The following is a 22,925-nucleotide window of genomic DNA, read 5'->3' as shown; positions in this document are numbered from 1 at the left end:
TTGTTCGAAAAAGCGCCCGCAATAGAGCGAAACTGGTTCCAGACAATGGCTCTGATGGCCATGCACCAGATGGTGTGCCGAGTTCTCACTTAGAACACTTCTCTGGTGATTCTTCCCAAGGTCGGCTGGAAGTGCCTGGAGGGGTACCTCCAGGCAGCTCTTTCGAATTTTCTAGATGCAGTGTGTCACGCGAGCGGTCGCCTGTGGGACCTCGCAAGCCTCACTTCATGCAGGAAGTGTTCACAGCACCCTGTGATGCGATACTGCCTCAGCCAACCCTGATCACTATGTCGGGACAGACCCAACAAGATCTGCCCATCCGCAGCGGTGAACAAGATGCCTACAACTTCTCGTCGCTCGATGTCCCCGCCCCATCCTGGGACTCTATAGCTGGAGGATCGTTCGACGTCATGCAGCCGAACAACCTTTTCATACCGCACGAGAGTCATCTACCAGAACATAATACGCCTCCGCATGTTCCACTCCCAACTGGACTCAATATTCCTGCCACCCGTGTCATCCCTCCCACTCCCGTCAACCCTGTCATGATGGGGAACCTCACAATGGACACCGGTGTCATCCCTCCCCCTCCCGCCAACCCTGTCATGATGGGAAACCTCGCGATGGACACCCAGGGAGGGCCTTCAGGTGCCGCCGTCGTTGGTCGGAGGTCAGAAGATGCCAATGCTGCAATGGAAAAACAGTTCGACCTCATTGATTGCGCCATCAATGAGCTTGTAGTCTCGACTGGCATGCCAATGCAGCAAGTTTTGAATCTATTTCTCAAGTCTCGTGGCCGCGTCAATAATGGAACAAATCACTGGAACATCTACGGGCAATACTTCAAAGCCCACCGCCTGCGCGAGCTACAGCGAGCTGGCAAAGATGCGAATATTATCAGTAAGTCTGTTTTTGTAGTTCAGTGGTTATGACTCATGTTGGGATGCAGTCACATCGACCATCCAAGGTGAATGTTATAGGTCCTTCCAGGACGCATATCCTGAGGATTGGCAAGACATCCTCGACACATTCGACGAGACACAGATCGCTTCAGGCCTGCCTCTGACTGTTGCACAGCGGTCACAAGAATTCACGAGGTTGACAAAGAAAGTGACATCCATGGTAAGTCTTACATTGTGTACTTAATTTTTATGCGCTAATGGAGCATCCAGCTGGATCTGGCCACCGCAAAGCATGGCTTCGAAGCAGCGCTGCTTATGTGCGGGAAGGTTGTGAATCAAGATGCGTCAATTGGCTACATACACACGACCCCTGGTGCAGAAGAGGTAAATTCGAGCCATCAGTGTACCAAAGGCCTTGCTGACTGCGTGTTCTTTTAGTTTTGGGCTTCCCGCTGTCGTGCCGATGAGAACACGATGGTGGGACATTTTAAGGCCCATGTATAGTAAGTCAATTATATTTTCTTGTCTCAATACTTCAACTGATGTTTTTCCAGCCACCTGGCTTCTCTTGCCGTTGTTGAGGACATTTACGGTGACGGCAGACTTCAACCTTCCAAAAAGGATATAGCACTGCCTGGGCGGCGCACGCGCACGCCAGGGGTAATAGAAGGTGATGACGAGGTACAGGAGGTTCCCAACAATGTCGATTGGAAGACACTGGCCGACCACATACAATGCATCAAAGTCGGCATAACCTCAATGTTCAGTAACCTCGGCGGGAAATTAACAGCACGGTCAGGAACTTTCCCATGGAAACTATTGCCTGCCGAGCTGGCGCGTCACCGGTTTGTGATGAAAGGGTATCCTGAAGACATGTTGATGCCGGGAGAGCCACGTGTAACGGTTGCACGACCCAAAGGCATCAGCGACCTTGATAAACGTGAGTGTGTCATACTTGCGGATGCCTTGCGATCAGGCAGATTGACCATCGAACGACAAAAAAATGGAGACTTGGGTACGTGCAAATCAATTCACTTCCAATACGGCTAGCTAATCATTTTATAGACCAAAAATCCCCCATTATATTCGGTGAGGCCCCTCCTGAAGATTCCTTACATTCGCATGGTCGTCGCATGCTTGTTGATGGCACCATCGACCGTCAGGGAATCGCTCGTCGTGGACCAAGTGCAGCAAGCACAAAGCTCAAGAAGCTGAAGCCCTCAACACGCAAGGAAGGCCATCGTGCATCCCCCATTCTCGTTGACGACACGCCTCCACAATCCCAATCAATCCCTAAGCAGAAGCTTGTCCCAATTGTTGAGATCCGGAATCGTCCTCCTCCACGTCCATTGAAGGCTTCAAAGGGAAAGAAACCCGCACGCGAGGTCGTTCCCGTCGACTTGTCCAGCGATGTACAGGTCAGCTCGGAGTCGGATGCCGAGGATGAGTTCAAGGAGGACAAAGACGCCCTTGAGAGTGAAGACTCAGAGTATGAAGATGAAGTCGCCACCTCTCGTAAATGCAAGGTGAAGGGAACCAGAGGCCATCGCTCGCAGAAGCGACGTTCAAGCTGTTGAACCGCCTCGCGAGGGGAGAAAAGCTGTCAAGGGCGAGGGCAAAGTGGTTGACCAGGATACTGGCAAGGAGCAGAAGATCGCAAAGAGAGTGCGCTATGTCTCTGTCGCAGCTGAATCAGACACTGAAGAGGATGGTGAGCAAAGTCCCTTGCACTATATGAGATGTAATAACCCTCCTTCCAGGACATAAAGCTTTACGTCTTCGTGGTGGCCCACAGGACTCATTGCAACCACGCACTCAACGCGGTAAGTACTACGTTGGTTTCACCACCAGGAACAGCGCTTATGATTTTGTAGAACTTCCAAAACCCAAACAAGTCGTTCCAGGATCATCTGAAAGTGCACGCCAAGCTGCGCTATACTCAGAAGGCAAGCGTCAACCGCACGCACCAGGAGGTTCCAACACCACCCAGGATGCACGACAAGGAAGTCTCGACACCTCCCAGGAGGTGCTGCAAGGAGGCTCCGATGCCTTGCAAGGAGCTCCAGATGCCCCACGAGGAAGCTGTGATACAGCCCAGGTTGCACAGCAAGGAGGACCCAGAGGCCCCAGAACCTCTAGATGGGATTTACCTTTGAGGGGGAAGATGGAGGACACGTTCACGCAGCCCATGCAGGCCAGCAACCATTTGCAGGTGCCTTCACCCACACCTTCATCCCCATCCCCTCAGAGTCGAGAGCAACCGCGCTCACTTCTTCCAGCACCCCATGATCAGCACAGCACAACTGCCCAACCTAATGGGCAGCAAAACATTAGCGATAGAAGTTTGCCACCATCTCGTGGTTCTACGGAGTACCAGCCCATGACTCAACGGCATCTGTCTAGCGGTGTGAATTATGCCCCTGGTGTCAATGCAGCTCGTCAGCCTCAACATTCCATGGATGCTCGCAACACCATGTACACATATCCTCCGCCCCCTCCTCATCACCCCTACTATCCTACGCGCTCAGATTCATATGAGCAAGGGACTGGAGCATACCATGGAGGAAGGGACGTGCACGATGGTCGTGTACCTGCTCCTCGCCAGGAATACTCAGGATACCGTGATGGCCGGGTGATCTATGATCATTATCAAGGTCCAGCCCTGTGTCATGATGGACTTGATCTTCGTCAAAACTGGCCCCGTTATGCTGCATATCCTGAGGATGGACGGATGATTCGCGCTAATTCAATGAGCCCGCTACCTGGTCTTATGCAGTACTCGTCGTCTCCCCCTCAGTCTGAAGGCAATTAGAGCATTACCTTGGTTTGTCTTCCCTGTTTCTTGGGACCATGTTCTTGCTTCTTGCCCTCCTACTTGTATTCGCGTATTCGTAGCATTGAATTGAATACAAAGTTCATGTTGTGTGTTCTATGTTATGAATTTCACAAAAGGTCAAATAAAAATGCCTCGCGAGGAGCAGGAAAACATGTTAGCTCCTCGAAAAAGGTGCGCTTCTTCTTGCCACGTCATCGATGTTTGAGCTTCGCAGTAGATGGATTTCTTGAGTTTATCCCGCGCCAGCCAGCATACTATTGAAGTGGAGGGAAGGCGTTATCGACTCGGAGGATGTCTGGCATGTCATGTACTTGGAATTACAATGGTATGTTACATATACTTATCACTAATCTCCGTGAGCCTGAGCCTCTCGAGCCTCCCTCTGTAATGTAACCTCCTCCTGGCTCCTCCTCGCTGGAGGCTCTACAAAATGCACCACAGTCCGCGCTGTGGAGGTAGGCTTTCAGGCAGGTAACGACCTACAACGGAACCTAGCCTGAAAGGCCCTCGGTACCTTTACCAAGTGGTGCCAAGGGTGCAAGAGCCCCAATCTTGTCCTTTGGATTAAACATCGAGGGCAAGGACATTTCGCCAGAAACTTGATACAGGCCAGAAGTGTTCTGCAGAGTGCGCGAAGTCAATATGAGATTCAAGCTGGTGAAGATTCTGTGACTCACTTTTTGGGGTAGTCTGCAGAATAAGTAAAAAACCGGGGAAAGACTCACTGACAGATACCATCGAGAAATTTGATGACAATTCCAAACTCGTAGGTATGCATGAAGTCATCGTCCATGAGGAGCAGCCAGATGGCTTGCATAAGTTCATGTCAGCAGTGCATCAAGACCTCCGCAGTTGCAGGTTTTTTGAATGCTTGCTGATAAAAATCCTGGATCGTATCTGTAAGCTATTAAAAGGTTGTCAGTGAGCAATACACGGCATCTTGCCATAAACTCACTTTAGGAATATAGGCAAGATGGTGCACAGCGAAGCACGATGGCTTGCCCCGAACATATTTTGACTGATTCCCAAAATACATATATATGGGCCACAACAATGTGGTGCAAAACTAGCGAGGTGTGTTGAATCCGACCACAGCATGATTGAGGCAACTACCGTCTCGAGGGTACAGCCATCAACTCTAGGTGTAGATGCAATCTTGTGATGCTCATTGATCATAGCTGGGGACATGTACAGTTCTGAGTACACATGCTCTGCAGGTTCATTGGGCGATGCTTGGAAGGAGGTTTCAAATGGTGTGAGATGAAACTGTTCAGCTGAAGCTTCACGAAAGGCAGTTTTGAGGACCTCTAATGGACGGCGGTAGAAGAGTCCTGGTACATTGAATTCAGGGGCACATTCCTCTGAAGGATGCTCAACACCATCAGCAGGCAATCGGATCTTGACCGATGTCTCTATCCATCCACCAGCTGTTGAAAATGATGAACATATGTCCTCTGGATCACCCTGATAATTATCCAGGTGTTCCAGTTCCTTCGAAGCTTGAAATCCTTGCAGATCTGCCTTATCAAAATCCTCTGCGAGGATGACTTTGTTGACGAGGCGATCGAGTTCAGTGAGGGATTTCATAGTTGATCCTCCATGAAACCAACACATTAAGCGATATATAGTTGCATTCAGAAATGGTACGAAGAAATTCTCTGTCGGTGTTTTCATTGAAGTGCCAAAACCAGACCACCAGGGCCTACCTGCTGCTGGCTGCTGTGCACTTGCGAAGTGTGTTGAGTCAGAAAGGTGGGCAAGGGAGGTAATTTCGTCAGGGTTGTACAATGGGAATGAGTTTGGATATGTTTGGAAGAGCCCATAGTGGTCAGGTTGTGTAATACATGGCTGCAGCAGTGTTGGAGAATGTGACAGAGAACTGGTGGGCAAAGATTGTGGGGGAGAAGCGGTAGGCACCTGTGGTGGTTGGGGAAGGACAGGTAATGGAGGGAGGATGTCCTGGTAACGTTTGGGCAGTCGACGAGCACGATTCAGTAATCCAGATGTGCGAACTAGGGGCGGTGGGGTTGGCTCCCAGAAATCCTAGTATCAAGTGGTAAATTACAGGCCTGAATGAGTGTAAGTGATGTAGAGACATACAGGTATCTCATTGTCATCCAGTGCTTCTGCACTCTGCTGGCAGATTGCCTCCCATGCCCTGATTGTGGCATCTTCATCATCTAGCCTTTGTACCTTGGCAGCAAGCTGCCTCTCCCGATCCTGATGCCACTTTTCGATTATAGATGTTATTGACCCTGCCTCCTTCTGTGCACACTTGCCGCGTTTGTGATTTGAAAGGCCCCATGCACTGTCAAAGGTAGCTCTGCAAACAGAACATGGGTAGCTGACCATGATGGACGTACAATCAAGGGGCTTATCAATAGCAGTCTGATACTTATATCACAGGTGAGCGCTTGATAGGGACACGGTCTGACCATCTGTCATGTTTCAAACTGCAATTGACTGATATTATTAACTTGCAGACACACTGCAGACAAGATCATTGGAACTTACAGACATGCTGCAGACAAGATCACTCGATTGGATTCAATAAATCATATATTACAAGCACATCCATAGCCATATTCAAATAAGGATCAAAAGCAGGTTCAATTGCAAGTGCGATATCGCCAAAGCATGATAGTATTGGTATCTTGACATTGCAGTTAAAAATGTTGCTCTGCAGGTTCTGGAGTAGAACGTTCATGAACGCGCCTGTGTATGCCTCCATGGATAGGATCGTCCTCGGACATTTCAAAGATGTATACGCGGGTTGGAACCAGGCGAAGGTTTGTGAGAGTGGGCATGACCAATTGTCATTGTTTGGGGTGGGCAAGGGAGTAGATGGCGACCGTATAATAAGTGCGATGCTAGGCGCTGATATTTTTGCGATCGCACGAGAGGCTTCTGCGTCTGGCTGGACCAATGATTACTTGAAGGCAAGTAAGGCCCAGTCTCCATTTTGTTGGTGACCTGATGTTATGGTCAAGCTTGGTCCACAAGCAGATGAATGCCTCAGCGGCAACCTCCCCATTGAACTGACATTTAGGGATAATGGCCCTAGCGTTGGACCATTGTGTTCAGCTGAGAAGAACGTTGTGAGGGTGGGTGAGAATGTGAGGTTGGGTGAGAATGCGAGGGCAGGTGAATATGTAAGGGCAGGTGAGAATGTCTGATGCGGCGCATGCGCTCCCCCATAAATGCGGGAGGTGAAACACTGTGGGACGACATGTAAAGAGAATGCAGCGATGACGCCAATGCCAGCTGTGAGAATGAGTGTGGGGCTAAGCTGCTTGACATTGTATGCAACGAGGAGAGTATATCAGGAGAGCGCGAGCGCGTGGTTGATGACACAGGAGGCGACTGTGCAAGTTTCGTGCCGTGGTATAACATGGCTACAATGTCAGTGAGCGCATTGTGACTAGGGTAGGGTTAGGGATACACACCTTCAAGGTATCACCTCCCTCATGTGGACGCCTAGTTAGGGATTTACACCTGCAAGGTACTGGCACCCCATGAGGGCGCCTGAGACAAGAATAAATGAATAAATATGTATATACGCCAGATCATAGGTGCTGGCGCGCCGACCTCCAGTGCAGCCAGCACCTCCCAGGTGCATAAGTGAAAATTAACCTATAATAAGAGTTTGTTTTCATTCCAACTAGCCATTATTAGCTAATGGTTCATCTGTTGCAGAACATGAGCCAACATTCATCTGTTTACGACATTCGCAAAATTGATTCTGAATTTCAGTGGCCTCATTGCAAAACTTGAACGAGAACCAGAGTCACTAATGAGTTTCCTCAAGTCGGTAAGTGCATATATGTGCTATTTTAGCATACACTGACATTTGATAGATGGAAAGTGCAGTGAATGCGGCTCGTTGTGATGATATGGGGTCTCTCAAGCATACTGGGCTTCAGTACATACTCAGTGACCCCGCCAAGGATCGTTTCAACCCACCGATACTCAAGTCTCACAGTAAGGCCTTGCGAGGGTGGAACCACCCACAGACTGCATGACTCTTATGTCCTGCACGGGATATTACTGAATTTGACATGGACCCACAGTATGTACTTGTACTTGATTGAAACTGACACTAACATGCTTCAGAGCTTATATGGACAAGGTCAATGCAGGGGAGAAGAAGATCAGCGCAAAGCAGTGGCCATCAATGTTCTATGACATGAGCTTGTACGACCCAAAGAACAAGAAGAAGGGATTCCTCCGAAGTTGTGTGGTGATACAGGTAACATTTTTGAACTAGCAGAACCGTGCTTTGACCTCCCTCATTCTAGGCATGGTGCCATATCTTTACAGGTCCTATGTCGGCTCTATCCAAAGACAACATCGGTCACTCATCAAAGCCTGGGAAGGGCAAAATGCATCACCTTGCCAAACCAGGGATCAGAAACATAATGTATGCTGCGTGCCAGGTACGTGATTCTATTTAATTATCTACTACATCTGAATATTGCACATCAGATGTATTTCGCAGCCAGCAATGCAGAGTCGTGGATGCCTGCCATTGGGGCCATGGACCTTGGTGACCTATACTATAGAGCCATCGACATTGTCCACGATAACACTGAGCAGCAGTGGGTCAAAGATTTGATGAAATTCTGGAAGGAGTAAGTGCACTGTTTTTTGTATTACCTTAGATGATGACCCACACAGTGAAACTCCTGGCCTGATCGACAACCGTCCCTCCAAGCGACGCAGAGTTGCTGCAACCAACAACTCTGGTACCGATGACGACATGGATGACTTTTTTGGCGACGACACAGCTTCTGCTAACCAGCATGATGAGGAAAATGAAACACATGGCACGTGACCCCTTAACAACGGCGAATTGGCGGCAGGTGGTAACATTCCCCCCCCCTTGTCTTCATTATTTTGTGTTAATGTAATCTACTACTAGGTTCTTGCACTCCAAATCAGAGCAATCTTGGTGGTCCTCCCCCTCCTACACCTCCTCGCAGCTCCCCCGGGCCAATATCTGGCAGTTCCCCAGCACTTCCTTGCACCGGCTCCCCAGCACCTCCTCACACTGGCTCCTCAGCACCTCCTGGACCTCAACGTGAACCTTCTCCTTTGAGTGAACCTCCGACAACTGCTGCACCTGTTGGACACAAAACCAAACAAGCAGCGCCAGTGCCTTGAGGCGGTGCCCGTGGTCGTGGCAAGGAAAAATCACAATGGCGATGATATGCAGTCACAAGCTCTCCCTTGTGGTTTTTTCATTTTCGTCATGTGTTGCTAGCCTCAATGTCCTATAGTACTTGAACAATTATCATATCATTTGAGTTCCATTCAAGTGTGATCTAAGACTAGTAGCTACAATAACATGACTATATAATGCTGGTCCAGACCTCAGCAGTCCATGCAAGCTGCCCAATAAATATAAGCCACCCAATGCATATATGGGTCACCAGGCACCACATGGTGGTACATGGACCGCACAACTGACTCGGACTGACATGAATCTCATAGAGTATGTGCGCATAACAGCATCACACAACACTTGTGCTGCCTTGTGACAACTTGGGGAGCTTGTGGACCCTTATACAGGCAGGCAGGCCATACTGTAAGAATGATACATTAAATGACTACTATAGTAGGTCAAGCCAGATACAATAATCACTGAAGCCCATAGATCATCTACCATTGTAGGGCTGATACATTAGTGGAGGATCCCTGGTCCGGCACTCAATCCACGGTTCTCTGGACCTGGTACCTAGCCTTCGTTTGATGGCATCACACTTCTTCTTGCTTCTTCTTGCTTCTGCTTGATAGCTGGGCCTGGATTGTGAGATTCTTTTGATGGATGAGTCCGATTGGTAGGTTGTGTGATCTGTGTTTGCTGAATTTGGCCCAAGATATCAAAATTCCTCTAAGTCCCGCAAAGGAGTCTATCCAAAGATGATATTACTTGGTGACGAAGCCGATCGGTAGGTTGTGTGATCTGTGTTTGCTGAATTTGGCCCAAGATATCAAAATTCCTCTAAGTCCCACAAAGCAGTCTACCCAAGGATGATATTACTTGAGCGTCGAAGGTTTGCGCTAGTGCGTAAGTTCAACAGCGCGTTGAAATTGCTTTTAAGCCATTGTTAGCTACCCTTGTCACCCGATCACACATGTTTTAAGACATTAAATCAATTTATTGTGGTATACTGTGCAACATGATGTGTAAGATGTATGCTAAACTAAGTGAATTACAAGAATGATGGAGACACTACTCATTTACGTGCAGCCTTCCGACTCACGAATGGTCCACCGATGTTGTTAGCTTCTGCGGCACGCTTTGATTGGACTCATTGACGTTTACCTCGACCATCTTGAAGATTTGTGGGCATGGTTTCACTAGCGGTGCGGTGTCTGGTGCCATCCTTAGCCTTCTGACATTTTGTGGGGACATCCGACTGCTCCCCTTCACATGGTTCGCATCTGTGCTTCTCACCACCAGTACTGGCTGGGGCAATGGGTGAAGCTGCTTCTGCAGCAGGTGGGGATTGATTGAGACGCGGGGCAATGGGTGAAGCCTCTATAGTGGGTGGGGATTGATTAAGACGCGCAAAAGAAGAGGATCCACCTGCAAAAGATTGGGTGGGTGTAAATATGAAGGTGTTACAAGAACATCTAGATGCTTGGGCCCCTACCATTTTTCTCCTCATCCTCCTCGTATCAGCCCTCGCATCACACCCTTACCCCGACCTCGCCCTTGTTATCCTCGTCATCCTTGCATTTCCTTTTGCTCTCTACCTGTCGCTTCAACAGAACCAGTACATCTGGCCAGACCCTTTTGCTGACGAAGCATACCCGTGCTCCGTCCCACCACCTGACTGATCCTATGAACAGTCCCTTTGCCCTTACCGTCCGGACGGTAACCTATGATATGACACACGCTGCATCCCCTTTTCCCAGTTCCCTTTTTCGATCTATGACTTGGTGCGCAGTCGCACATGTGTACTTATACTTAGCTCTGCAGTTGCATGGTCGTGCCCCTGCGCGTTTCACTTCTTATTTTGATCTCTGACTCACTTTCTTATCTGCACGTTCATGTTCACTTGTGTCTTACCTCGAACGTGCTTTCCTTTTATAGTCTTACCCTTTACCGATTACCTCTCTTGGTAGTACGAGTTATCACCCACTAATATGTGTCCTGTCCTCTATATAAACTCGCTATCATGTACCATATTCCTTAACTTGAATCTACTTGGTTCTTGACCTCTGTTACGACTTGGATGGTATCTGTTGGCGACGCTCAAACAGAGCATGTGTCGTCAACGGTCGAGGACGTCCTTGGGCTAGCCCAAGGTTAGGGGTCTTACTTGGCGAGGCTTCAGCAAGTAATATTTGACGCCTATGTCCAAATCGGGTAGCTTACGTCAAGCAGGTGCTAGATGATGAGCTGTATCTGCCAAGGCTTATGACACCCGAAGGTTAATCGTAAGATCGTCATTAATTAGAAGGATGGAAGTCCGACTAGTTAACAGGGGCTTTGCTTGTCGACAAAGTCGATGAGTAAAGATCAAGACTATAGGCTTATCCGCGAAGAGCAGATAAGAAGATAGAATATAGACTGCTGGCTAGGCAGAAGGGATCACTCTGGTGAGAGTAGGAGGTCAAGAACCAAGTAGATTCAAGTTAGGGAATATAGTACATGGTAGCGAGTTTATATAGAGGACAGGAGGCGTATTAGTGGGTGATAACTCGTACTACCAAGAGAGGCAAATGGTAAAGGGTATAACCATAAAAGGAAAGCACGTTCGGGTTGAGACACGGGTGAGCCAGAACGTGCTTGATAAGAAAGTGAGTCAAAGGTCGAAATAAGAAGTGAAACGCGCAGGGGCACGATCGTGCAGCTGCAGAGCTAAGTATAAGTCGCATGTGTGACTGCGCACTGAGTCAGAGATCAAGAAAGGGAAAAGGGCAAAGGGGATGCGTCGTGCATCATATCATAGGTTACCGTCCGGACGGTAAGGGCAAGGGGACTGTCCACAGGATCAGTCAGGTGGTGGAACGGAGCATGGGTATGCTTCGTCAGCGAAAGGATCTGGCCAGATGTACTGGCTCTGCTGAAGCGACAGGTAGAGAGCGAAAGGGAATGCGAGGATGACAAGGATAACAAGGATGAGGTCGGGGTAAGGGTATGATGCGAGGGCTGATACCAGAAGGATGAGGAGAAAAATGGTAGGGGCCCAAGTGTCTAGATGTTCTTGTAACAACCTCCTACTCTCACAAGAGTGATTCCTTCTGCCTAGCCAGCAGTCTATATTCTATCTTCTTATCTGCTCATCGCAGATAAGTCCTTAGTCTTGATCTTTACTCATTGACTTTGTCGACAAGCAAAGCCCCTGTTAACTAGTCGGACTTCTGTCCTTCTAATTAACGACGATCTTACGATTAACCTTCGGGTGTTGTAAGCCTTGGCAGATACAGCTTATCGTCTAGCACCCGCTTGACGTAAGCTACCCGATTTGGACATAGGCGTCAAATCTTACTTGCCGAGCCTCGCCAAGTAAGACCCCTAACCTTGGGCTAGCCCAAGGACGTCCTCGACCATTGATGACACACGCTCTGTTTGAGCGTCGCCAACAGATACCATCCAAGTCGTAACAGAAGGTGGGCTCAGTTGGGTAATAAGGATTGGGCTGCGCTACCACCTGGTTTGGGTTGAAGGCATCGCCAGCGCCAGTTAAATTTGGAACTGGCATATTTGGGAGTTGATAATGTTCAGGCATGTGTTCATGAGACGGCGGGTCCTGCAAAAACTCCCTCAAACTGTACATCATGTCGTGAGGTTGCGGGAGGATGGGAAGATTGGGAAGTGATGAGGTGCCATCCATTGATGACCGGGTGTCGTGAGGTTGCAGGAGGATGGGAAGGGTGGGAATAGTGGGAAGTGAAGAGTTGTCATCCATTGGCGACAGGGATAAATCAGTGTCAGAGAAGAAATGAAAGGCATTGTTGCCTTGAGGGAGAGAGAGAAGCTCCGATGCAAGCAACAGATCAGATCTGGAAGTTGAAACTGCGGTGTTTGAAGGGATAGGTGGTGATGTATCAGAGGCTACTATATGAGGAGCAGATGAGGGTCCAGGGGTGATAGCCAGAGTGGATGACGTAGTAGAACCAGGCAGCAAGCCTTTTGTTCTCAACAGTGCAGCTGCCTCAGTTGTTGAATTGAAGAGGTGTTTAGTGGTATTCTGCATGGTGTATGAGCTCCGACTTACAAAAAACACGTTCAACAAACTGCATGTAAGGCACCATGATATTTTGTGAAAAATGTGGGTAGGCTTGACTGAACCGGTTGCCCATTTGCGTTTCTCCAATGTGGAAGCTACTAACATCAAGTGTCCCACCCATATTAGGCTGTGGCCCGCCCATGAGGACTGTGAATGCCCAATCTGTCATCTCATGTAATTCTTCGAAGAATTGCGTCAGAATTGTCGCAATTTTGGATGTATAGCTAGGCATGCTATATGTAAGGGAACAACAGTTTGCAGAGATGAAGAAAATGACTTACACATCCTTATCGTGAGTTTGTTTCTTCATTTCCTCTATTTCCGCACGCTTCTTATCTTTCATTGCCTCAACAGCGGCAAGCACCTCTGCCTTAACTTCTTCAGACTCATTGCTGAAGGCCTCTCTAAGATGTCGCTTGACGACACCGATACTGGTCTTCTTGGGTGGTGCAGCAGATGGTAAGTTTTTGAGTTCTTCTTGCTCTTTTTTGACAACATCCTTGATTTTTCCATAGTGCATTTTCGAGTACATCTCATACGGTTTCAAAATGTGAGAAGATTTTTTCGCCTTTAAACTCATCGAGACATTCGTCAGCATCTTGTTGATTGTGGCCGTACTCTGTGCATTAGCCCGCTGACCTGCTTTGGAGCCACCCAGATCATTACGGAACTTCTGCATAAGGCGCTGTTAATGTGTTGTTAGTTGAGCAACACATTGTTGGGTAAGTCTATACGTACCTGTTGACGCAATGCCCATGTGGTTGCCACTTCAGCAGATTGTTTGTCAGTTAAATCGACATCAAGTAGAATGTTGTTGAAGACTACAGCACGCTCTGGGAACTTGATTCCCCATGCCTCAAAAAATGGGCTCCAGAAAGGTTCGTAATTTTTGTTTGATTTGCACTCTAAGAATTGATCATGGTATGTTGCCATGAACTCGATCTGCTCGGCTGAATATTTACTTGGTGGTGCCATTAGTGAGATTAATGTTGGAGTGGGGCTTTTTGTAGTGTATACGAGTAATGTAGAATGAAAATTTCGATTCGAGTGTATGGAACCACGTGAATGGTTTTGGTCCGACCACGATATGAGGGACTCATTCAGTAGATATGGCAGTAGGATAAATTTATTGTTGGAATGGCAAGTGTGCCTGCAGCCCAAAAACACTTATTGAATAATGTTCACCCTTCTACCTACAGAACAGGAATATTTAGTTGCTGCAAATGACCACTAGCCTAGTGGATATTGTTGATATTCATATGTACAACTTGAAGTTTTGGTCCTACCACTGGACTCCGAGTCTTGGTTTCAAAGGTTCTTTGCTTCTTTTTCAACCAAGACCACTACTACTACTACCAAGTCTCTACTAGTCAACATGCCCCGTCCAATCATTCATAAAACACCCGAGGCAAAATTAGCAGCTGCACGTGAAAAGCGTAGGAGCTATTATGCTAGGTATGTCATACTTTAAATTAATGAAATGTTCCCGACGGTTCCTGACCGATCGTGGTGAAGAAACAGAGACAGGATTTTGAAGAACCGCAGAGAGCTACGGAGCTCTAACAGCAAGGAATCACGAGAAGCCAGAAAATTCTCAAGAGACCTGTCAAAGGCTGTTGCAAAAGCCCTGCGTCGTGATGAAGATGAGTCTGAGTCTAACACTGGCAGCAAGGATTCCCAGGACTCGGACGATGATGAAAGTCAACCATATGTTCTTTATATTATAAATAGTCTAAAATGAAATCAAACACGTTCAACAGAGATAACCTTCCTGAATGCTTGCGCATCGTCAAAGAGATCAAGGATGAGATGTTGGCAAAGATCAACGACCCCTGCACTTTCGTCCATGGCATCTTATGTGCCTATGTTAAGAATATGCCGGACAACTCATCTACCAAAGCCGACATCTCCATCATCGAAATGCCAATGGCCGACATCCAAAAATTACTCAATCGTACTACTGCCGCGCAAGACCAAATCCTTAATTTTTGCGGAGTCTTGCCTGAATGGCATGCCGCAGATTCTGTCAGCCGTTTTTTGAGGACTGTCCTCACGTATCTGGAGGACATCCAATTTCTGGTGCTTTATGGAGGAATTCCTGACCTTACACTTGCTCACTCTATGGGGGAGTTAATGTACCAGAAAGGCACCAGGATTTGATGTATCTACTGCGAGTCTGCGAGTTCAATTTTTACTTGTGTAGTATAAAAAACATTTGCTTCTCTGTTATCTCAGTTGAAACATCATAATGTGCGCTATCTGCAAGGTACTGTTATAATTAAAAATGCGGTGTTGGCCTCAAGTTCAATAGCACAGCCTCAAACCTCATGCGTCGTGCTTGGCTTTTGCTAAAAGCGCTGAAGGTACACTTCCATGCTCCATACCATCACAACTTCATAAAATTAAAAACACAGTGCTCAATAGCACAGCCTCAAACCTCACGGATCATGTGTGGCTTTTTCTACAGGTGCCAAAGGTACAACTCCATACTCCATACCGTCTTCATTTGCTGGAACTCGCCCCATCATCCAACACGCCCTCTCAAACTGTTTGGGCCAGAGAATGGCACCCACAATAATGGTATCTTGTCAACTTACTGGAATCAATACTGTTGATGCAGCGTGTTCATGGTATGGTTACTGCGGTACAAAGTAAGTGGTGTGGTCTATTTGAAGTTGAGGAAGCCTTACATGTAACTTTCAGAATGATTCGCCATGTTGAAAATTTCCACACTAGGCTGCCATCGTACCCTGCCATGGTGCACAAGAAGCCCAAGTCGCGATTTGAGTGTTTTGTTCAACCATCCTTCATGTCAACACTGGCTGTCCAGCAAATACGGGAATATGCATTCACTGATGGGCGTACTACTCTACAAACAGCTTATCTTTCACTCGAGGCCACACTCAAGAGTGAGCCGTCTTCCAGTGGTTCACTATGTGTACCTCATACCATTCAGGACCAGCCAAACTATGACGATTGGGATGAAGTTCCTCCATGTTATGATCCTCCAGACATTCTTCCAGATAAGCGCAAAGAGCATCCCACAGTAAGTGATGTGTAGGAATATGAATGTTCTGTAGTATACTCACAAATTTTTGTAGGATAATCCACTCCTGGTCTGGCTCCCCCAACATCAATCCTTCCTTGATGAAACCATCTTCTTGGAGGGCCATAGGTCATGAAGCCCAGCGAACGCACTGCCACTGCGGCAATGATGGACCCAAGTACTGCTGTAGGGACTGCTTTGGGATGGAGATGTCCTGTCAGTATTGTGTTGTCAACCAACATTGATGCAGCCCATTGCATATCATTGAGGTATGTGTTGCCTAGATATACAATCTGTATGGTACCAACCCTACACAGGAGTGGAACAGTTCGTTTTTTCAACGTGTCAAACTCAAGACCCTCGGTTTGCACGTACAACTGGGCCATACTCCCAGTGACCGCTGTTACAACCCACATCCCTCAAAGGGGGATGATTTTGTCATCATCAACATTAACGGAATCCATGAAATTGGATTAGATTTTTGTGGCTGTGAGACTGCACAAGTCCGCTACAAACAGTTATTACAAGCGCAATGGTATCCAGCGACTACAATAGACCCACAAACAGGTGCTACATTCAACGTGCTCGAACACTTCCACCTTCTCTCATATGAGTCTAAAATTTCCACCTACGAATTTTTCCATGGTTTAGCCAGGCACACTGACAATAGTGGATTGTTACCCATCAGGGTAAGTCTCAAATTTAAATGCTAACATAATGGTACTCAAACTTGGGCCGTGCAGGATCATTATTCTGCATTTATGCGGATTGTCCACGAATGGCGGCACCTTCGACAACTCAGGCGCGGTGGGCAAGGTCACGACCCTGGTGGCATTGCAGAAACAAAAGCTAGCGAGCTTGCGGTAATGTGCCCGGTGTGCCCACATCCGGGCAAAAACTTACCCAGTGGTTGGGAGAATTCGCCCCCAGGAACGAGGTAGGTCTGGATTGATGGTTGGGTGAGGATATTTAGCTCACCCTGGTTGACAGATGGTTGTATGCCCTTTTCATCTACTATAGATGCGAATTTCTGTCTCAACATGGAAGGCTGTCTCCTCCGACAAAATGGATCCGGGCTTCAACGCAGGATGGGCCTACTTTGTTGAGGAGAAAGCATACAAGGCCTATTTATCGGAGTGAGCTAACGAAAGACAAGATGTACGTTGTACATACTCTAATATGTAGGGTGATGCACTTACTGTTCCACTAGCGCAGCACATGTGTCAGCCATAACGCTGTCAACATGGCTGATACCAAATCCTCACAAGGCCTGGCAGCAACCGGCATAGGAACTGTCGACTGCACTCGACATGAATTCAAGTTGCCGAATGGGGTAGGTGATCTTCAGAAGGGCGAAAGGTATGTTTGCCGCATTTTTCTACTCAGCTAGTTGACAGAGTTATAAGGTACCTGAATATGGATTACCTTGTATTCTCGATGCTGGTCGGGTTCACGGTGACCATGCTGAATATTTGTACATATATCGCATGTCAGTGGTCCAAAAAGCTGTGGAACAGAATGGATTGCATGCTGACTCGCCTTCATATACCACACTGACAACATCTTGGTTCAGTACTTTGTGCCAAAATTTCACATTGCAGCCCATGTCGCAGCCTGTCAGGTCAATTTCTCATGGAACCTCACTAAGTGGGTGGGTAGGACAGACGGGGAGGCACCGGAACAAGGTTGGGCAAATGCCAATCGCGTTGCATCGAGCACAAAGGAGATGGGGCCAGGAACACGACGTGATACATTGGATGATCACTTTGGCGATTGGAATTGGAAGAAGACAACGATGCTTGGTGAGTTTTTCGCATAATTATCATTATCTTCCTGGCTGATACTTCAAAGGTCGTACATTGAAGCACAAGATGGAAGAGGCCATAAAATGGGAGCGGGAACATCGTGCTGCGTTGTACGACCTGGAAGCAACTGTTCGGCCTACACTACTGGAAGAATGGGGGTTAGAAGTTCAGCTATGGGAGGAGGACAATGCTCATCCAAACCCTTTTGAGAATAAGGTAGCTCGTAAGTCACTGCCCATTCATTCTGTCAACTTGCGCTGATGGGTAAATATCTAGCTATCATGCAGGCTGCGGTAAGGTCGCAGCTCGCAGAATTGGAAGCAAAAGAGTTGCAGGAAGGGATCAATCACTCCTCGACGTCGACATCTCGCCCAGTGTGCTTATTAGCGGTGGTATTGAATTAGAAGACATGCAGTATGTGAAGTGTCTCTTCGCATCACATTCACCGTTCACATGTTATGACAGACAACGGCTCAAACGTGACATTGCAAACCTCTCACTTCATCCCACAGACAAACAACGAGAGGCCATTGTTCACAGGACTAATGCGTTACAGTGATGTATTGATTCTTGGATGCGTTATCAACAACTTTACATGCCCATCGTCTCAACACTACATTCATCAGCTGACACAAGTTTGAGTGCAGCACTCAAGCCTCAAGACTTCCCACTATATCTTCCATCAGCTCTCAGCTATTTCGACCAGTGCCATCGCCATTTGATGGAGTACGAGTGGGAACTTCGGTGGGCACAAGCTCATGATGCGCTCCACAAACTCCGCTCCCATCTTTGTCTATGCTTGCACATGTACAAATTTAAGGACAAGCACTTACGTGGCCAAGCAGCATCCACCTGTGCCCAGAATTTGATTGCAAGTGTCGAGGCAAAGAAAGATGCAGCAGCGGACAAATACAAACGCACACGCCAAGCACTGGAGTCGCTAAGCTCTTGTGTGGATAAGGTTGCCTGGGAGGAAAAACTTCAACCTCTCAGACACAAGGATGTTCGACCCATGGGTGATTTTGCAGGTGGCCATACTCAGGGTACCAGAACAATATCATGGATCTGGCTGGTATCAGACAGAGATACTACTAGTCACTCTGAGAACGAGCGTGTTCAAGACTGTAAGTGTTTCAACTGGGTGACATGATCTCTGACTTAGTTTGATTTAGGCGTCCGCATAGAGTGGTGTAAGGCATGCGCTCGCGCAGCTCCATGGTCTGAGGAAGTGGAGTTACTAGCCAAAGAAATGTGACGAGTGCTTGCCTTTCTGGAGTGGCAAGGCCACTGGTGGCATGAGCGCGCTGTTCTGCACCCATCGGAGAAGATCACTGAGCAAGAGGGTTTGCGCATGTATGCATACCGTCAAGCTGCCCTCCATTTTGCAATGCGGAACTCATTCCAAGCTCATTGGAGCTTTGTTCCTCAACTCACCATGGTTTCTGAGTCAGTGGATGTTTGTAACGATGACAGTGGTCCTTCAATCGATGCGCCTCCTATTGTTACAAGAACATCTAGATGCTTGGGCCCCTACCATTTTTCTCCTAATCCTCCTCGTATCGGCCCTTGCATCATACCCTTACCCCAACCTTACCCTTGTCATCCTCGTCATCCTCGCATTCCCTTTCGCTCTCTACCTGTCGCTTCAGCAGAGCCAGTACATCTGGCCGGATCCTTTCGCTGACGAAGCATACCCATGCTCCATTCCACCACCTGACTGATCCTGCGGACAGTCCCCTTGCCTTTACCGTCTGGACAGTAACCTATGATATGATGCACGACGCATCCCCTTTGCCCTATTCCCTTTCTTGATCTCTGACTCGGTGCGCAGTCGCACATGCGACTTATACATAGTTCCGCAGTTGCATGATCGTGCCCCTGTGCGTTTCACTTCTTATTCTGATCTTTGACTCACTTCTTATCTGCACGTTCAGGACTCACCCATGTCTCACCTCGAACGTGCCTTCCTATTATGGTTATACCCTTTACTGTTTACTTCTCTTGGTAGTACGAGTTATCATCCACTAATATGTGTCCCGTCCTCTATATAAACTCGCTACCATGTAACATATTCCCTAACTTGAATCTACTTGGTTCTTGACCTCCTACTCTCACCAGAGTGATCCTTCTGCCTCGCCAGCAGTCTATATTCTATCTTCTTATCTGCTCCTCGCGGATAAGCCTATAGTCTCGATCTTTACTCATCGACTTCGTCGACGAGCAAAGCCCCTGTTAACTAGTCGGACTTCTGTCCTTCTAATTAACGACGATCCTTACGATTAACCTTTGGGTGTCATAAGCCTAGGCCGATATAGCTTATCGTCTCGCATCTGCGTGACATAAGCTACCCGATTTGGACATAGGCGTCAAATCTTACTTGCCGAAGCCTCGCCAAGTAAGACCCCTAACCTTGGGCTAGCCCAAGGACGTCCTCGACCATTGACGACACACGCTCTGTTTGAGCGTCGCCAACAGATACCATCCAAGTCGTAACACCTATGGTCATGGACTTTGAAGAGTAGCAGTAGCAATGTACTAGGTAGAATAGGCACAAGAATTTTGAACAACTCAGTGTGTCCATTATCAGCTTTGGTGTTAGGCACAAGAACTTTGAACGAGTCAGTGTGTCATTGTTGGCTTTGGTGTGATGATCTCAGATGGATCTTGCGATCTCATCGGTAGGGAACGAAGGGGAACATATAACACTACTATACACGGACACAGCTAAGCAATGGAGTAGGCAATGTAGTAGGGTTATGGGAACTATAGTCTACAGTACAGTGTTGTATCACACTGATCTGTAGTCCTCAGTGATTATTGTATCCCGAATCACTTGTAGTTGTAGGTAGTAATACATCAATCCTACAGGTACAGGTGGGGCAGGTGAAGTTAGGTATGGTAGGTGCCCTTTTGTTTATGGTTATCTCACATCGGGGTTTGAGATATTTAGGACAACATTTAAACCACACTTAAATGCCTTTGGGTGGCTTAAACTTCAAGTTAAAAGCAAAAAATACGACATTTTGACTAAATATTAGAGTCCCCGATGTGTCACACTTCTATTTAGTATATGGGTTTGGAAGTACTTTGTCCATAATCGAACACCCCTGCTAAATTTGTATCCCTCCATAAAGAGCAACTTCCTGCCATCGATATCTGAAATCTTAATCATAGCCGATCTCCGGAACTTGATTCTCCTCGTGATCATCTTGCATTGATTCGTGTAATATATCCTTCGTGACAGTCATCGAGTCAGATGGCCTAGACCTTTCAAATATACGTCGAAACACTATAAGTTAAATAAATACTATGGCGACCAAATTTTGTCTCCCTGGAGAACACTCGGCAAGCATTTCCCGATAGCTACACAGTACTGCTAGTTGACACATGTACACGCTCCTGGAAGACAATCGAATTCATGCTAGTTTCCGCGTCGGAGTTGGTCAAAAGTTTTGCATGATATCCTCGAACGCTAAGGATGAGGCGTGGTCCCAGCACAAACATTGGCACGACCAATAGAATTTGAAAGGCACCGGTGATGATCTGATATTCAATAAAATTTAGATTCTACAGAAATCATGAGCAATGCTACAAGCAGATATTAGTAAAAGGTTGGCACACCGACTCGGAGATGTTTAGAGAGGGATTAGCAAGTCGGATGCAAGAGACGCTAGCGAAGCTAGTGCAGAACTTTAGCAGAAAAAGATAACTACATCCACATTACAAGCTCACCTTGCAAAATAAAGCATGTGGGATTTTATCAAAACTGTGAAACAGTCCCTGATGGTCGATCCTGTCGATGGGCCGAGCCGCCGCAGGTCACGGAAGTGTTTTACAGTAATACAAACTGAAAGACACAGTGCGAGGACCTCCCAAACAGTTTCGAGAATCCAATTCAGTAAGATCAGATGTTGAGCATCCCTATCAAATGTAAAATTGCACATATGTCTGCCGGAAATTATCCACTCCTCTGGTGTTCATCTAATCAGCTGTGTTCTTTGACTTGATGAGTAAAGCTTACCCCCGACAAAATACTTGAATGTTATTACTATTATTACTGCGCAGGCAATGTTAACAGCCATAAAGACAATGACAAGGAAGATGAGCATCATTCTAGATCCCTGATACATGGCATACAACCGAGCAATCACGATGACTTGCATTGTGTTTCAGTCGAGTCAATATCGCAGAGGTGTTGCAGTTGAGTAACTCACTGTCCAACATGGCAAATACGACTAGATTTATCGTATCTAGTGTGTAGGTCATGATGCTGCCTAAAACACTTGATTAGCGATCACCCTCGTACTAGTATCAAACACTCCGACTTACACCTATTAACTCGTTACATTGAGCCAAGTTCAATGTTCCGAATCTCACTCACCCCTGCAAACGAGTGTACTCATTTGCGAATAAGATGGGTGCGTAATACTCACTGCATCTGTCAGAGAGACGAATGGCGCAAATGCTATGCCATTGGTCAGATGTGAATCGAACACAGACATATGAGACATACCCAGAACAAAGAAACTAATCGTCAGAGATGAACTATTAGCATGCCAGGAGGTTGTCGGCCTCGACACATACACAGAAAATGGTATTCCAATATAACGTATCTAGAATATTGGAGTCAGCATAACTTACCAACCACGTTATAGCACAACATGAGGTACGAACAAGCAAATACAGTACGGTCATGAGAGACCAGCGTTGTCTCTGTCGCGAATTCATCGTATTGTCCTGTTTTTCTTCTCATATGGGACTCACCCAGATGAGTTCAACCTATGATACCTTCTTTAGAGAGTTTGCTACTGTGATTGTATCATCAACCTACCTCTTGTCCGATCGTGAGTACTGGAAATGTATGAGGATATAAGCGGTTTTCGAAGACTGTCCCTCTCACCCAGATCATATACAACCACAGCGGTGGCGGCAACTGCGCAATAGCAAGTCAATGTTAGGTCGAGGGATTTTGATACGACAAACCTGCGCAATAGCTGAGAGAAATGTCAATACTGATTACCGGCCACAAACTAGTATCATCTAAGACTACGGTCATATTCGAAAAATGGGTGTGAGCGAATGGGGTGTGGT

The 22,925-nt window shown here is 47.2% G+C and overlaps 6 protein-coding genes across 6 annotated transcripts; 4 read left to right on the top strand and 2 right to left on the bottom strand.

Annotated features, from left to right (window-relative positions):
* Window positions 1–662: 662 nt before the first annotated feature.
* On the top strand, window positions 663–1,122 carry EDB93DRAFT_1070876 (uncharacterized protein; the record flags this gene model as incomplete). The annotated part of the gene is made up of 2 exons (XM_041444968.1): window positions 663–900; window positions 950–1,122. Coding segments are annotated over 2 exons (411 nt in total), but the record flags the coding sequence as incomplete, so codon positions are not given.
* A 3,567-nt stretch (window positions 1,123–4,689) lies between these two features.
* EDB93DRAFT_1095871 (uncharacterized protein) lies at window positions 4,690–5,568 on the bottom strand (the record flags this gene model as incomplete). The annotated part of the gene is made up of 1 exon (XM_041446740.1): window positions 4,690–5,568. A coding segment is annotated over one exon (879 nt), but the record flags the coding sequence as incomplete, so codon positions are not given.
* A 2,228-nt stretch (window positions 5,569–7,796) lies between these two features.
* Window positions 7,797–8,901, top strand: EDB93DRAFT_1256575 (uncharacterized protein; the record flags this gene model as incomplete). Its single annotated transcript, XM_041453966.1, has 6 exons — window positions 7,797–7,807; window positions 7,852–7,987; window positions 8,037–8,174; window positions 8,224–8,369; window positions 8,416–8,483; window positions 8,660–8,901. 6 exons carry the CDS (start codon window positions 7,797–7,799, stop codon window positions 8,899–8,901), a joined length of 741 nt encoding a protein of 246 aa, XP_041301441.1.
* A 3,900-nt stretch (window positions 8,902–12,801) lies between these two features.
* EDB93DRAFT_1108917 (uncharacterized protein) lies at window positions 12,802–13,958 on the bottom strand (the record flags this gene model as incomplete). The annotated part of the gene is made up of 4 exons (XM_041447904.1): window positions 12,802–12,908; window positions 12,972–13,216; window positions 13,265–13,668; window positions 13,722–13,958. 4 exons carry the CDS (start codon window positions 13,956–13,958, stop codon window positions 12,802–12,804), a joined length of 993 nt encoding a protein of 330 aa, XP_041301440.1.
* A 400-nt stretch (window positions 13,959–14,358) lies between these two features.
* On the top strand, window positions 14,359–15,143 carry EDB93DRAFT_1256573 (uncharacterized protein; the record flags this gene model as incomplete). The annotated part of the gene is made up of 3 exons (XM_041453965.1): window positions 14,359–14,438; window positions 14,505–14,630; window positions 14,744–15,143. 3 exons carry the CDS (start codon window positions 14,359–14,361, stop codon window positions 15,141–15,143), a joined length of 606 nt encoding a protein of 201 aa, XP_041301439.1.
* A 595-nt stretch (window positions 15,144–15,738) lies between these two features.
* Window positions 15,739–19,089, top strand: EDB93DRAFT_1243527 (uncharacterized protein; the record flags this gene model as incomplete). Its single annotated transcript, XM_041452158.1, has 12 exons — window positions 15,739–16,029; window positions 16,209–16,249; window positions 16,280–16,298; window positions 16,347–16,718; window positions 16,773–16,904; window positions 17,077–17,165; window positions 17,245–17,388; window positions 17,436–17,484; window positions 17,603–17,831; window positions 17,881–18,057; window positions 18,461–18,958; window positions 19,007–19,089. The coding sequence occupies 12 exons, from the start codon at window positions 15,739–15,741 to the stop codon at window positions 19,087–19,089; spliced, it is 2,124 nt and encodes a 707-aa protein (XP_041301438.1).
* Window positions 19,090–22,925: the final 3,836 nt, after the last annotated feature.

This window comes from Suillus bovinus (assembly GCF_016758785.1).
Source record: "Suillus bovinus strain UH-Sbo-P2 chromosome Unknown EDB93scaffold_128, whole genome shotgun sequence".
Taxonomy (NCBI): Eukaryota; Fungi; Basidiomycota; class Agaricomycetes; order Boletales; family Suillaceae; genus Suillus; species Suillus bovinus.
This window is presented reverse-complemented; position numbering and strand designations above follow the sequence as displayed.